The sequence below is a fragment of the Ambystoma mexicanum genome, chromosome 6p (genome assembly GCF_040938575.1).
Source record: "Ambystoma mexicanum isolate Mex_15411 chromosome 6p, UKY_AmexF1_1, whole genome shotgun sequence".
NCBI classification, from domain to species: domain Eukaryota; kingdom Metazoa; phylum Chordata; class Amphibia; order Caudata; family Ambystomatidae; genus Ambystoma; species Ambystoma mexicanum.
The window spans coordinates 803,115,441-803,127,538 of NC_090935.1; the positions used below are offsets into that span (position 1 = coordinate 803,115,441).

Sequence of the window (12,098 nt, forward strand, 5' to 3'; positions counted from 1 at the left end):
GATCAAAGTCGACTGGGCAAAAGTCAAGGTGAACTGAAGCACTTCTTGCAGGTAAGTTAAACTCTTGCACAATGTTTTAGAAGTCTTTGTAGAAAAGAAGAAATCAAAGCAGGGCTACAAGCTGATTAGGCTTGTGAAGTAAAGAAGCTGTTAGTAACTCTACAGGGCAACCCAGACAAGTCTCAGCAGAGAACAAGCAAGGTTATAACAAGAGGTAAGTTCTCTTAGATTGCCCCAAATGGGAAAGCAGATTCAGGCAGAAACAACGCGGCATTGCGGAAAACATCGCGTTGTTTCTGCCTGAATCTGCTTTCCCATTTGGGGCTCTCGGGCTCCCCACGGGGAGCCCGAGAGCCCCAAATGGGAAATCAGCTGTAGGTAGAAACACTACGCGGCATGTAAACATAACCGCGTTGTGTTTCTGCCTGCTGTGGCTTTCACTTTGGGTCTCCGGTGCTCCCCGGAGGAGCCTGAGAAACTTGGAAAGAAAAACCGCAGCGTTTTCCAACACAACCGCGTTGTATTTATGTTTGTGGGGAGCCCGAGAGCCCCAAATGGGAAAGCGGATTCAGGCAGAAACAATGCGGTTGTTTTCCGCAATGCCGCGTTGTTTCTGCCTGAATCTGCTTTCCCATCGAGAGCCCCAAATGGGAAAGCAGATTCAGGCACAAAACGCGGTTGTGTTGGAAAACGCTGCGGTTTTTCTTTCCGAGTTTCTCAGGCTCCTCCGAGCCGGAGGAGCCTGAGAAACTTTGAAAGAAAAACCGCAGCGTATTCCAACACAATAACGTTGTATTTATGTTTGCGGTCGCTTCAAAAGCGACCGCAAACATAAATACAACGTTTTTAAAGCTGCAGTTTTATTTCCAAGTTTTCCGGGCTCCTCCAGCCCGGAAAACTTAGAAAAAAAACACAGCTAGTGCTTATTTTTAAAAAAAAATAAATAGCACTTACCGAGATTCAGCTGCAGCTTTCCTGCTCTGGTCTCCGGTCCCTGTCCTCCGCGTACAGCACTAATGAAGGGAAAGCCACCCAGCGGTAGCTTTTGTTTACTACAGCTGGCTGGCTTTTCCTTCATTAGTGCCGCAAAAGCCAGCACAGGAGGGCCTCCATTTCACAAAATGGCTGCGCCCATGTGCTTGCTTTTGAGCTTGAATAGCTCAAAATTTTACATAGGAAGCTTTAAAACAGAGAATGCTAGTATTTTTTTTTATGTTGCCTATCTATTTTTTAAATAAAATGTTTTACTAGACCATGCCTTTAAATTACGTGTCCCAAATGCGCCAGTGCCTTGGTACTACTTGAAAACCCTCTGGTAACTCGAACGGAAAGGCAATTTAGCAAGTTGCTAAGTATCAAACACCAAATATCTTAATTACAAGCTTTTCACTGAGCTTTTATTGCATTTGCATAGGCTAAGCCGACACGTGTTTTGACCTCTACTTGACCTCTACTTCCAAGGTCCTCCTCAGGGCTAATGATGCAGTCACAGTACAAGTGAAAATTCACATGTCATCCAAAAAAGACTTTTCTCTTGGAATTCAAAGAGTAAGTTCTAATTATGCTGCGCCCCAAGGACTTCAATAAGTCCATTCACAGTCTAGAGTATATTCATGAATAAACTTTGTTGCGAACACTCTGTGGCACAATGCTTGTACTGCTTATCGTCTTCCTAATTCATCTGCACGGCCTTCCATTGAGCGCAGCATAATTAGAAATATCCACTTGCAGCACAAATACTGGGCCTGGAAATTATTAAGTGCGATGTAAACCGGCCTGAATTATGCAAACCAGGACCTAAATATCTCCAAGCAAATTTGTACCCTGTACGGTGATTAAAAGACCTTCCCTGGAAGGCCGACTCATTCAAATTTGAGAAAACCTCTAGCCAATCGAAGGTTAGCATACAAGGATTTTACAGAGTAAGGTCTAAGCCAAAAAATGGAAGGGCAGGTTCATACTACAGCAGAGGCACACTGACTGTTATATTTAAATGATCTGTCCAGGGACAATAGACCACAAAAGCATTTAAATCCATGATTGACAGCGCACCAAAACAAAATTGTATTATGTTGCATTGCCGCCTAATCAGACTTATGCAAAATGTCAACAGAATGTTTGCATTAGCAATACAAATGCTGTATACATTTGAACAGTTCGAGATGAAGAGTTACTCACCACATTCCTACTACTGATATCTCCCAAATAGACCACGGCATTCATCTGAGGAGCCCAAATTTGAATCTCACGTTGCCAAGAAGTCAGGGTAGAAAGAGGCACAACTAGAAGGAAAGGCCCATAGAGTTGGTGCTCATTGAACAAGTAGTTCAGAAAGGAAATTGTCTGTATTGTTTTACCAAGACCCATTTCATCTGCAAGAATACAACTGTTCCCTCTGCAAAAAGAAATAATGTATTAAAATAGGAAAACACAACTAGCTTTCACATTTTACTGGTTTGAATGGGCAGCAAATCATTAAGTTCCCAATTGAAGAAAGATAACCATATGCACACACAAGCTTAACGACAAGCTCCAAATCTATCATAACATCCTTTTAATCAAGTCAGTGGCCTAATTCTTTTGACTAATGGGCAGGTAGACATTTAATTGCTAGGAGCATCCACATTCACTAAGACTGGTTTATTATAATTTGATATGCACAGTCGGAACAATACCAAAGGTTGCATTCCATTCAGCCACAGAAACCAAAACTTTGTCTTTAGAAAATAATTGTGGAGAATTCTAATGATCAAAGGACGACTCATGAGAGATGCATTGTATATTGCACATCGTGATACATCCAAAAAAGTCATCAGGGATTTTCTGGCGGCAACATTCCTGCCATGTGGCTAGGGGACAGCAGCCACTACCTGACCCGGACCCTGGTGGCGGATATATGGGGGAGGATCACATGGGAGGTGAAAACTATTGGGGAGATGTTATGACTTCAATGGATGAGACAGTATCCTCCACCTTTCCCATGAGGAAGACCCTCTAACACCCAAGACCTTAATGGACTATTTTCAGCTAACAGTTCCGCCTTGTAGATGAAGTCAAGAAATCTTCTCTACACTCCTCTGGTCAGATCCCAACCTTTGACCCAAACAGCCACAACTCACACAATACCTTTTGTTTCTAATGTGCCTTTATGTGAAACCTCGAACAAAAACCATCTAAGTAAACGTCTAATGACATCTATGGACTCCAACTCCCATAACCACCCATTAACTGTGACAAGGAGGAGGGAGTTTTTTTTTTTTAATTGAAAGTTGATTTAATCAAGTAAACTTGATTTTACAAAACATCTTGCATTAAAAAATTTAAAACAAGAACATAATACATAATCATATACAAATTAAGATATTACATAATCTGTTGCAATTCAAAGGAAATATATTCATGAACTAATAAAAAAACAAATATATACAATGTACAAGATATATGAACTATAAAATTGCCTAATCAGCTCCTTACATTCAATTTAAGATAATCACTTTCTTGAAGCCCCAGGCTATCGAGATAATTAAGTATTGCACATCTAACGATTTTTAGATTGCTATGAAATAACAAATTCCAACATTGTGTTTCAGATACAGTCATGTAACCAGAGAACACATGTTCAAAGTTTAAAATTTGTTTCGATAATAGCATAGGGCATTCAACACAAATGCTTCATCGTTTCTGTGGCAAGCTGAAAAAACCGACATCGTATCTCAAGTTTTGTTATAATTCTGCGGGCACAAAGGACTTCCTTTGTGGGCCAAATATTAAGTCAAAATCTTAGGTAATCATTCCATTGTCGGCAATGTGGGAACATAATTAGATTACCCATATCGTTTGAAAGGCAAAAGGGTTGTTCTTGAATGTTGGTACAAGTAGCATGCAGACCTAGTTTTTATCCAGTCATCTTCCCATACTCGTTTTTTCGCCTAATCAGGATTTTCTAACAATAATGCCGACACTCGTGATTATCTTTTTGACCTTGTTTCTCCATGATACCGCAAATGCATCATCAGATCTTAGAAGGTATGCTGATATAAGACCTAACAGGCCAGGTTGGTCCACACTCATTATACATTTACGATATAACGAACATAACTTCCACTTGTAGATTGAGTAAAGTGATAGAAGTCCAAGCTCGTGTCTCAGGATACATATGGGTTCAGACAATGGAAGGTTTAAGGCACGCTTCCAGTAACAGCCCTCTATAATTGCCCAATATTGATACGATTTACCCAAGACAATACGATTTACCCAAGACAGCCTCCGTGCCATACAGAATTACTGGAATACATTTTTGTCTGTAATAGACCAGTAATGGAGTTATTGAAAATGTACAATACTTACTCCTAATTAATCTGCTTTGCGAGATGGCGGTCGTTAATGGCTGATTGATATGCTGACGATTAGCATGCTTATTTGTTGAGTTACTAATGTAGACTCCCAGGTACACGTAGGAGGAAACAAACTAGATACACGTTTTGTAATGGCCATCTATACGTAATATTCCGCTGTTTGGTTTTGCCAAATTGCATAATCTTTGTTTTGCTCAGATTAAATGTGATACAGTTTCTCTTTGTATAGTCGTCCAAGGCACTCAATACCGCACGTAACCCCTTCGGAGTCTTAGAGAAAAGCACCATATCATCAGCATAAAGCAGATCTTTTACATTGACACCATTAATTTCTGGTGAATCTGCCACAATGTTATCAAAATTTAAACCAATATCTGAAATTTAAAAAAGTAAATAAAGCTGAGGCTAACAGACAGCCTTGTTTCAACCCACACGCGGTCTTGATTGAATCAGAGAAAAGACCATCACTTGATAATTTGATTTGGATTGAGGTATCTGCATGTAATTCAATAAGCCACTTTACAATGGACCACAGAATTTTGTATCCATTAATTTCTTAAAAAGGATCTCACGGGGAACAGCGTCAAACGCCATTTTAAAATCTATAAAGGCTGTATAAAGTGGCTGCTGCTGCTGCTGCGCTTTCTGGATAATGCTGGTTAGGGGGATAGTGTTTACAGCCGTCCCATTACCTGGCAGAAACCCTGTCTGGAACCGATCACGAAACGCACTCTCATCCAGCCAACTGTTGAACTTAATCAACACTAAACGTGCAAAAAATGTCCCCGGGCAGTCCAAAAGCGCTATTGGGCGGTAGGATGCTGGGTCATCACGGTTCCCTTTTTTAAATATGGGTAGGATGATGGACTTCCTCCATGAATCAGGAATAACTCCGGTCACGAGTATTAGATTGAATATCTGATAAAGGATCCTTGCCCATTCATTTAGATGATCTTTAAGTATACCATTGTGAAGACCATCTGGGCCTACCGCCCTCGAGCGACTCAAATGTAATGCACAGCTGGATGTCATCAATTAAGATGGTAAAGTGATGACATACCCAAAGATCCTGTATTTGGGGATCAAATTCGGAAATGGCAAAGAGTAAAACTTGCCACAATAGGCCTTCCAGATCACATTCGGGATGGCATTTGTCTGAACTGCTTCCTGTGTTGTGTGTGGCCTCATTCAAGCATGCCCATATGCCACTAGTGGACTTCTTGAGAATATGACAGAACATTATCTCCCCATTGTGTTGGTAACGCAATGAACACTGACCCTTAAGCCATGTTCTATATGAGGCTTTAAGTTGTTTTTTAGCTGAAGAACGATTGGCCTCTGGCAGAAATCTTAAATTACGTAAGGCTCTACGTAGGTCCACTTTTTTGCACTGCAATGTAGGATCAAAGGGGTGACCCTGTTTGTGTCGGACGCTCGAGTCCGGCATTTTAAGCTTCTTGAACATTTGCATGACCGTCACATAACAATTTGTTGACCCAGATGACTGCAAGAGAGCATGATGAAACTTTTCCAATTTATTCGGATTCCATCTCACTCGTGAGCCACTATTATTAACGAGATTTGAATATGCATGGACATATTCCAAGCGCGGCGTTGTACCTTGATGTATCAAATAGCGCATGACAAGCTTGTCATGATCGCTATAGTTGGTTGTGACCACCTGCATGGACTGTATATTATTTAGGAAATTTTAATGCACAAAAACATAGTCCAGGGTTGCTTGCTGAGACCCCCACAATTGCACCGTTCAGCATAACAAATCCTCTCTCTCTCATGACTTTTAACCAATTCAGTTCATCAACAACCCGCTCCTGTGCGCCTTGTAATATGAAGTGGAGATTTAAATCCCCTACTATTATAGTCTGGCAAATATTCCGCTCAAGAGCCAAGCAGTCAAGGATCGTATTCAAGTGCCCAAAGAAGGAATTGTAAGTAATATTTCGTTTGCTTCAATAAATGTTGACAATTACTAAGATCTCGTTATTTCTATGCAGTCTTACAATTTGGAAATACATGGATGGGGAGGCTAGTTCCTCACTCACAAACCCGGAAGCTTTGCTGATAGCTAATAAAAGGCCACGACTGGGGTAACCCCTTCTATTTTGTATAGCCGGTGTTGTTACGATAGTGTGGGACGCCCAAATGGGGCACTCAGGAAGCCAGGTTTCCTGGAGGGCTATAAGCTCATATTGTGCCAGATCTTTACTCGCCAAATCAAACAAGTGCTTATGCCCTCTAGTGTTCCACGAAAGTAAGCTGCCTATTCTAACAGTAGCATTATATTATGATCTTGGATGAAATTCGTGTGATGTCAACATTTTGGGAACAAAGTTTGCAATCTGCTGTAATTCTCTATTCCTGGTGGATTGACGCGTCTTAATTTGTTTTTTCCACCATATTACTTGTAATAATTGGTTCTTGGAATACATAAAAGCCCAGTTTACATAAAGCTGCTTTAGACTGACACAGAATATTCATCACAATTGTAGAATGGAAGTGGATTCTAGCCTCAGATGCATCCTTCATATTAGTGAATTCGACCAAATTAATATCTGTTGATGATAGCGCTGACAAACTGGGAATTTCACTATATATATATATTCAAAATGCTCGCCCAGTTCAGTACATATTTGGGGTATGGATCTTCACGACACCCGAGCACCAGACAGTAGGATATAAGTTTGGTTTGTTGTTCATTTCCATCCATAAATTTAATATTGGTGCCTTGAGCATCAGTTGAAAAATTGGGTCTGGAGCGTATATCATTTCCTGATGCCATCCGATTAACTGACTGAACTGGCCCCTGTAATAACTGGCTCACATCTGGATATCGCTGTTTTTGACTGTTTTCAATACCACAAGAACACTCACTGGTCTCAGCAATATATGCATCAATTGAAGATTTTATGGTATCTCGCAGGTCTTGTGCCTTAGGGACCTGGACAGAATTTTCAACTAGAGGCACCTGAGCATGAACAAGTGTAACATTATGTTGCTGATGCATAGGGACTCCTAGAGTATTTGAAGAATATACGGGCATGGCTGAAATCAGGTGCATATCAGGTGAGTCAACTTGCAATATGGGCTCAGGGCATGGATTAGATATTTGAGCCACTTGTGTGTGGCTCTCGCCAGGAATTACCGTTTTTGTATTTTCCACTGCAATAGCCTTTATTCCCACACCAGAACCCTGAGACATCAATGAACCTTTGCTACCCATTGGACTTTGAGGCACCCCAGGAATGTGAGACATGTATGTCTTTATGGAGGTTCTAATTTCCTCTCTAAATTCTGCAAGGGCCAATTGGCTCGGACAACCTTCGCTCACTCTAGTAGGTGACCCAGTCCGTGTATCATTGATGCCCACTTTACATGTTCTTGTGCTATAATTTACAGTATCTCCAGTCTCAGTGGTAGTTATTTTTTGATGATTATTACTCTGTGCAAATTCTGGGATACTCACCACCTGAAAGGGTAACCGGCTCATCTTCTTTAGCATTATAATCTTGTTCACGTCAGGATAATGCCTTAATAAACTTTCGCCCTGTTGCCCGTGTTTTGGAAACCCGGCCCTTTGATGATTTCCTAGGGATGGGTGGCCTAGGGTCTGTAACTACCGTCGTACTTTTGCCTGCATTTGTCTTAACAGGTACAGAGGAAAAGTGTGTAGCTGGTCGGTACGACCGTAGTCACCGCAGCCATCCCCTGGACTTGATCATCAGTGTCGGTCTCACGTTTTTGATCTCCACTGCCAATGATATTTTGTTGTTCATCGCATATGACATGAGCACTGTTTGCAGGACAGTGAGTCACCAATGATGGCTGTTGGTTACATTCATTGTGGTGTACGACACATTCTTTCTTTGCATCCTGCGTTAGTTGGAGCACACACTTGCATATATGCATTCTCCATAGAAACTTGGGAAATAAACAGGTTGGAGCCTTGGTCTATAGTCGGTCCCACCACTATGACATCATGTAAACCAGGGGATGACGAAGCACTGGCTTGTACATCATCTACGTCGGCTTGGATGGTCACTTGCCTATTGAGCGGAGATTGTGTTAAAACCACTAGGCCGCTACAACATTGTTACAGTAAAGAGGTTTGGTGGTTAAATTTACCATCAAGAACTTCATATAGTTTAGCTAGTGCAAGAAGCGCAGTATTCATAGCGCCCATGGTATTATTGAGCGCAGGGGCTTCCGGAAAAGAAAACCGCTTGGAGCAGTTTTTATTAATGAAGAAGTCAGACTCCCGATTTGGTTCCTCGAACCTCGTCCGCCGGGGAGTAGGGGCAATAAATGAGGGAGATTCTTCTATACAATTGAAATTGGGCACCTGATCAATATCTGGCGAGACCGGTTTGGGTTGGAGTCCCCCTGCTCCAGTCTCAGCTTGTTGATTATCAGCAATAGAGTTATTTTGCTGTAGCTGAATCAAGGCCCCTGTATTAGAACAAATTTACAGAACATCAGTTGGGGAAGAATGGGACACTTCTGATGTATTCATAAAGTCCATAGCCTCCTCATCAATTTCCCCTGCCATTCTAAGCACCTCATGCGCAGCATGTAATCGATGTTGAGCAGCCATAGAACAGCAAATAGGCTCCAAAGTGCGCTGCATGTCCATATCAGCTAAAGGCAAGGGCTCCAAGCAGGGCATAAGGCCCTCCAGGGCACAGGCAGAAAACCAGGGTCGTGTCCGCCACTTCAACTGACAGACTTGGGGCCACATGCATATTAGAAATAGACATGTCACCACTACCACTCTCACTCACATTGCTCACTTCAACTGATAAAATTGGGGCCACGAGTACTGCAGAGACAGGCATAACATCAATACTACCACTCACGGTCACATCACTCACCAGATTTTTTGGCTATTCCGCCACATTCTCTGAGCACATCAGAAGTTTGGTAGCATTTAACAATAGGTGCTCAGTTAATAAACACATGTCAGAATGATGAACACTCTCCTTACTGCGCAGCATTTCTTGAGAATAGTATAGGCGAATATCAGACGAGAGAGACGTTGAACGGTTAAGATTTTGTTTTTTGCGGCTAGGTCTACTGGCAATTTTAAGCACCGCCATCTCAACATTAAATAATTGCCCAAGATTAATCACGGGCATACCTGAGGTCAATTTAAGTCTTTTACTAACCATTGTGGTCATTACAGCTTTGAAGGGAATAAATCGAACTGGCAGCCGCAGTCCGCTCGTACGTGCGACAGCAAGACAGCCCACTCAGCAACCACCCTTGCCAAAACGCGAGCACGGAAATGCTGGTTATAACAAGGTTGCTGGGAAAGTGGGCCGGCAGGAAGCAGTCAATATGACCGAAAGTTTCTCAATAACAGGGACAGGTTACAAAAGTAACTAAAAAGAAAATAGAGAAGAAAGAAAATAAGCCACTGTTTTCTTTGTTAAGTTCAAACAGTTCCTTAGTGGTCTTTAAATAAAGTTTGTACCAGTCCAAGCAAAGTCCAGACTCCATAGTAGATCCGCCGAATGTTCGCTCTTGACACAGGAGCAAAGGGAAAGCAAGACAGCCCACTCAGCAACCACTCTCACCAAAACGCGCGAGGGAGTTTGTGTAAAGTGGCAACATGCAAGCTAGTTTTTCAGTCTTCAGTGCGCAGGACATTTAAAGATGGAAAGCTCACTAAGCAGTGCAGGTGAAGACGTTGAACCCCATACTGAAGCTCAGGCACACGAAAAGCTGTGGCAGTACAGATATGGCCAGCAGGACAGGAAAAGAAAAACTATGTGTGAGCAAGGAGAGCTGTGGAGATGATGGGAGCCACACAAGAGCTACTGGAGGCTGAGCCACTCGAATAGGCAGAGTTCTCCAGTCCAGAGCGAGAAGGAAATCGAACATCAGAGCAACACAGGACGCTGGAAGAACCTCTGCACACTACAAAGTGGAAAGTCATGAAGGGACCACACTGCAGAGGCGTCGAGCAGAGTCGGAGGCGCTGGAAGGAACCAGTGCGTTTACCCAAAGCAGATGAGGATCCCCGGGGCATGCCACGAACGCGCCAGCAAATATTTGAATGGTATGAAATTGCTGATGCAGAAAATACACAAAGAATGTTTGAATGCAGACAAGGCATAGTACAAAGGCAAACCCCAATCAAGTACAGATGCATGAGATGCCAGTGTGGGGGAAATGTTTGAGCAAATATGTCTGAGCAAATATTATCATAGATATACCAAGCACCTTTTTAGGGAGAATTCTCTGAAATGTGCTAATTCCTCTATAAGTTAGAGATCCCCAGCAACTTTGCTGAAATTTGGAGGACTTGAATTTTTAACCTGGAAAGAGTGAAACCCTATTTCTCACTCAAGTATTTTAACCCTTTAAGTGCCAAAGGCGAGGTATCTCGTCCTTGACAGTGCACACGCAGTGCCAAGGACGAGATAGCTCGTCCTTTTCGGCACCTTGTTTTGAGCAATCCCTGAAAAGCAGGGATCGCTCAAAACTGTAATCCAACCCCCGGGCTATGTGAGGGGGAGGTCCCCCCCTCACTGCCAGGGGGCTGGATTACCTTCAGTTTCACGTCGGTGTGCGTAACGCACGTTGGCGTGAAACTGAAAGTAAATTCCCTGTAGCAGCCATTTTCGGCTGCTGCGGGGAAGAGAAGGTAAGAGACCTTCTTTGTCCGTCTCGATCTCCGGCTGTATTTCAAGCCGGAGATCGAGGTGGGTATCGTTGGAAAGGGGAGATTCTCTCCTTTACAACGATACCCATTGTCTGGCATTGCTGCCCGCGGATCGGGCACAGGGCGCGGATTCCGCGGGCAGCAATGCCACTGGATCAATACAGATCGAGTTGTGACGCAGGGGGAGGAGGGGGCTGCTTACTAGGTAAGCGGCCCCCCCGCCCCCATGGCCCCAAGGCATGGGGCCACAGCGGCAGAGACCCCTGGGGGCAGATGATCACTGCCCCCCAGGGGTGAATACGGGTGGGGAGAAAAAAAAAATTACAGGGAAGGGGGAGGGGGTTTGGGGCCCTGGGGCCCACTAGACCACCAGGGATTTTGTAAAAAAATGGTGTCTTTGGAAAGGGGGGGTTCCCCCCTTTCCAAGGACACCACATATATGAGGCACTGCTGGTCACGGATCGGCGCAGAGGGCGCTGGGGGGGTGGGAGTGCCACCACAAAAGGTGGGGCAGGACCCCCAATAGATGGGGCAGTAGGGTTTGGGCACCCTGGGGGCAGATTGCCACACTAATGTGGCCATCTGCCCAAGCGAAGTTGGGTAAACAAAAAAAAAATATACAAAATCGCAGGCTGCTTTTTAGGGGGGGCTGAGGGCCACCCTAAATTGGCAGCGAATGATGTACCGCAACGGGGGTGGCCCTCAACCCCACCACCCCAAATGGAGGGCCCCACCTCGTGCAACCCTCCCTGGGGGCAGATATCTGCTCCTAGGAAGGGGCATCTGACCCCAGGGAGGGATGCATGAGGTGGGCCCCCCTATCTGCCCCCAGGGAGGGTTGCATGAGGTGGGGCCCTCCATTTGGGGTGGTGGGGTTGAGGGCCACCCCCCCTTGCGGTACATCATTCGCTGCCAATTTAGGGTGCCCCACCTCATGCAACCCTCCCTGGGGGCAGATATCTGCTCCTAGGAAGGGGCATCTGACCCCAGCGAGGCCAGCATGAGGTGCCCCCACCACCCATTTGGGTGGGGGGGAGAGGGCCCCCAAAAATGCTGGG

At 44.1% G+C, this 12,098-nt stretch overlaps 1 protein-coding gene across 1 annotated transcript in view; it reads right to left on the minus strand.

The window, feature by feature from the left end:
- The window catches only part of CHD1 (chromodomain helicase DNA binding protein 1), a 2,212,767-nt gene that overhangs the window by 1,508,464 nt on the left and 692,205 nt on the right, over window positions 1–12,098 (minus strand). Inside the window, exon 12 of the mRNA XM_069625454.1 lies at window positions 2,179–2,395. Within this exon, the coding sequence (XP_069481555.1) occupies window positions 2,179–2,395 (217 nt within the window). The remainder of the gene's footprint in view (window positions 1–2,178; window positions 2,396–12,098) is intronic.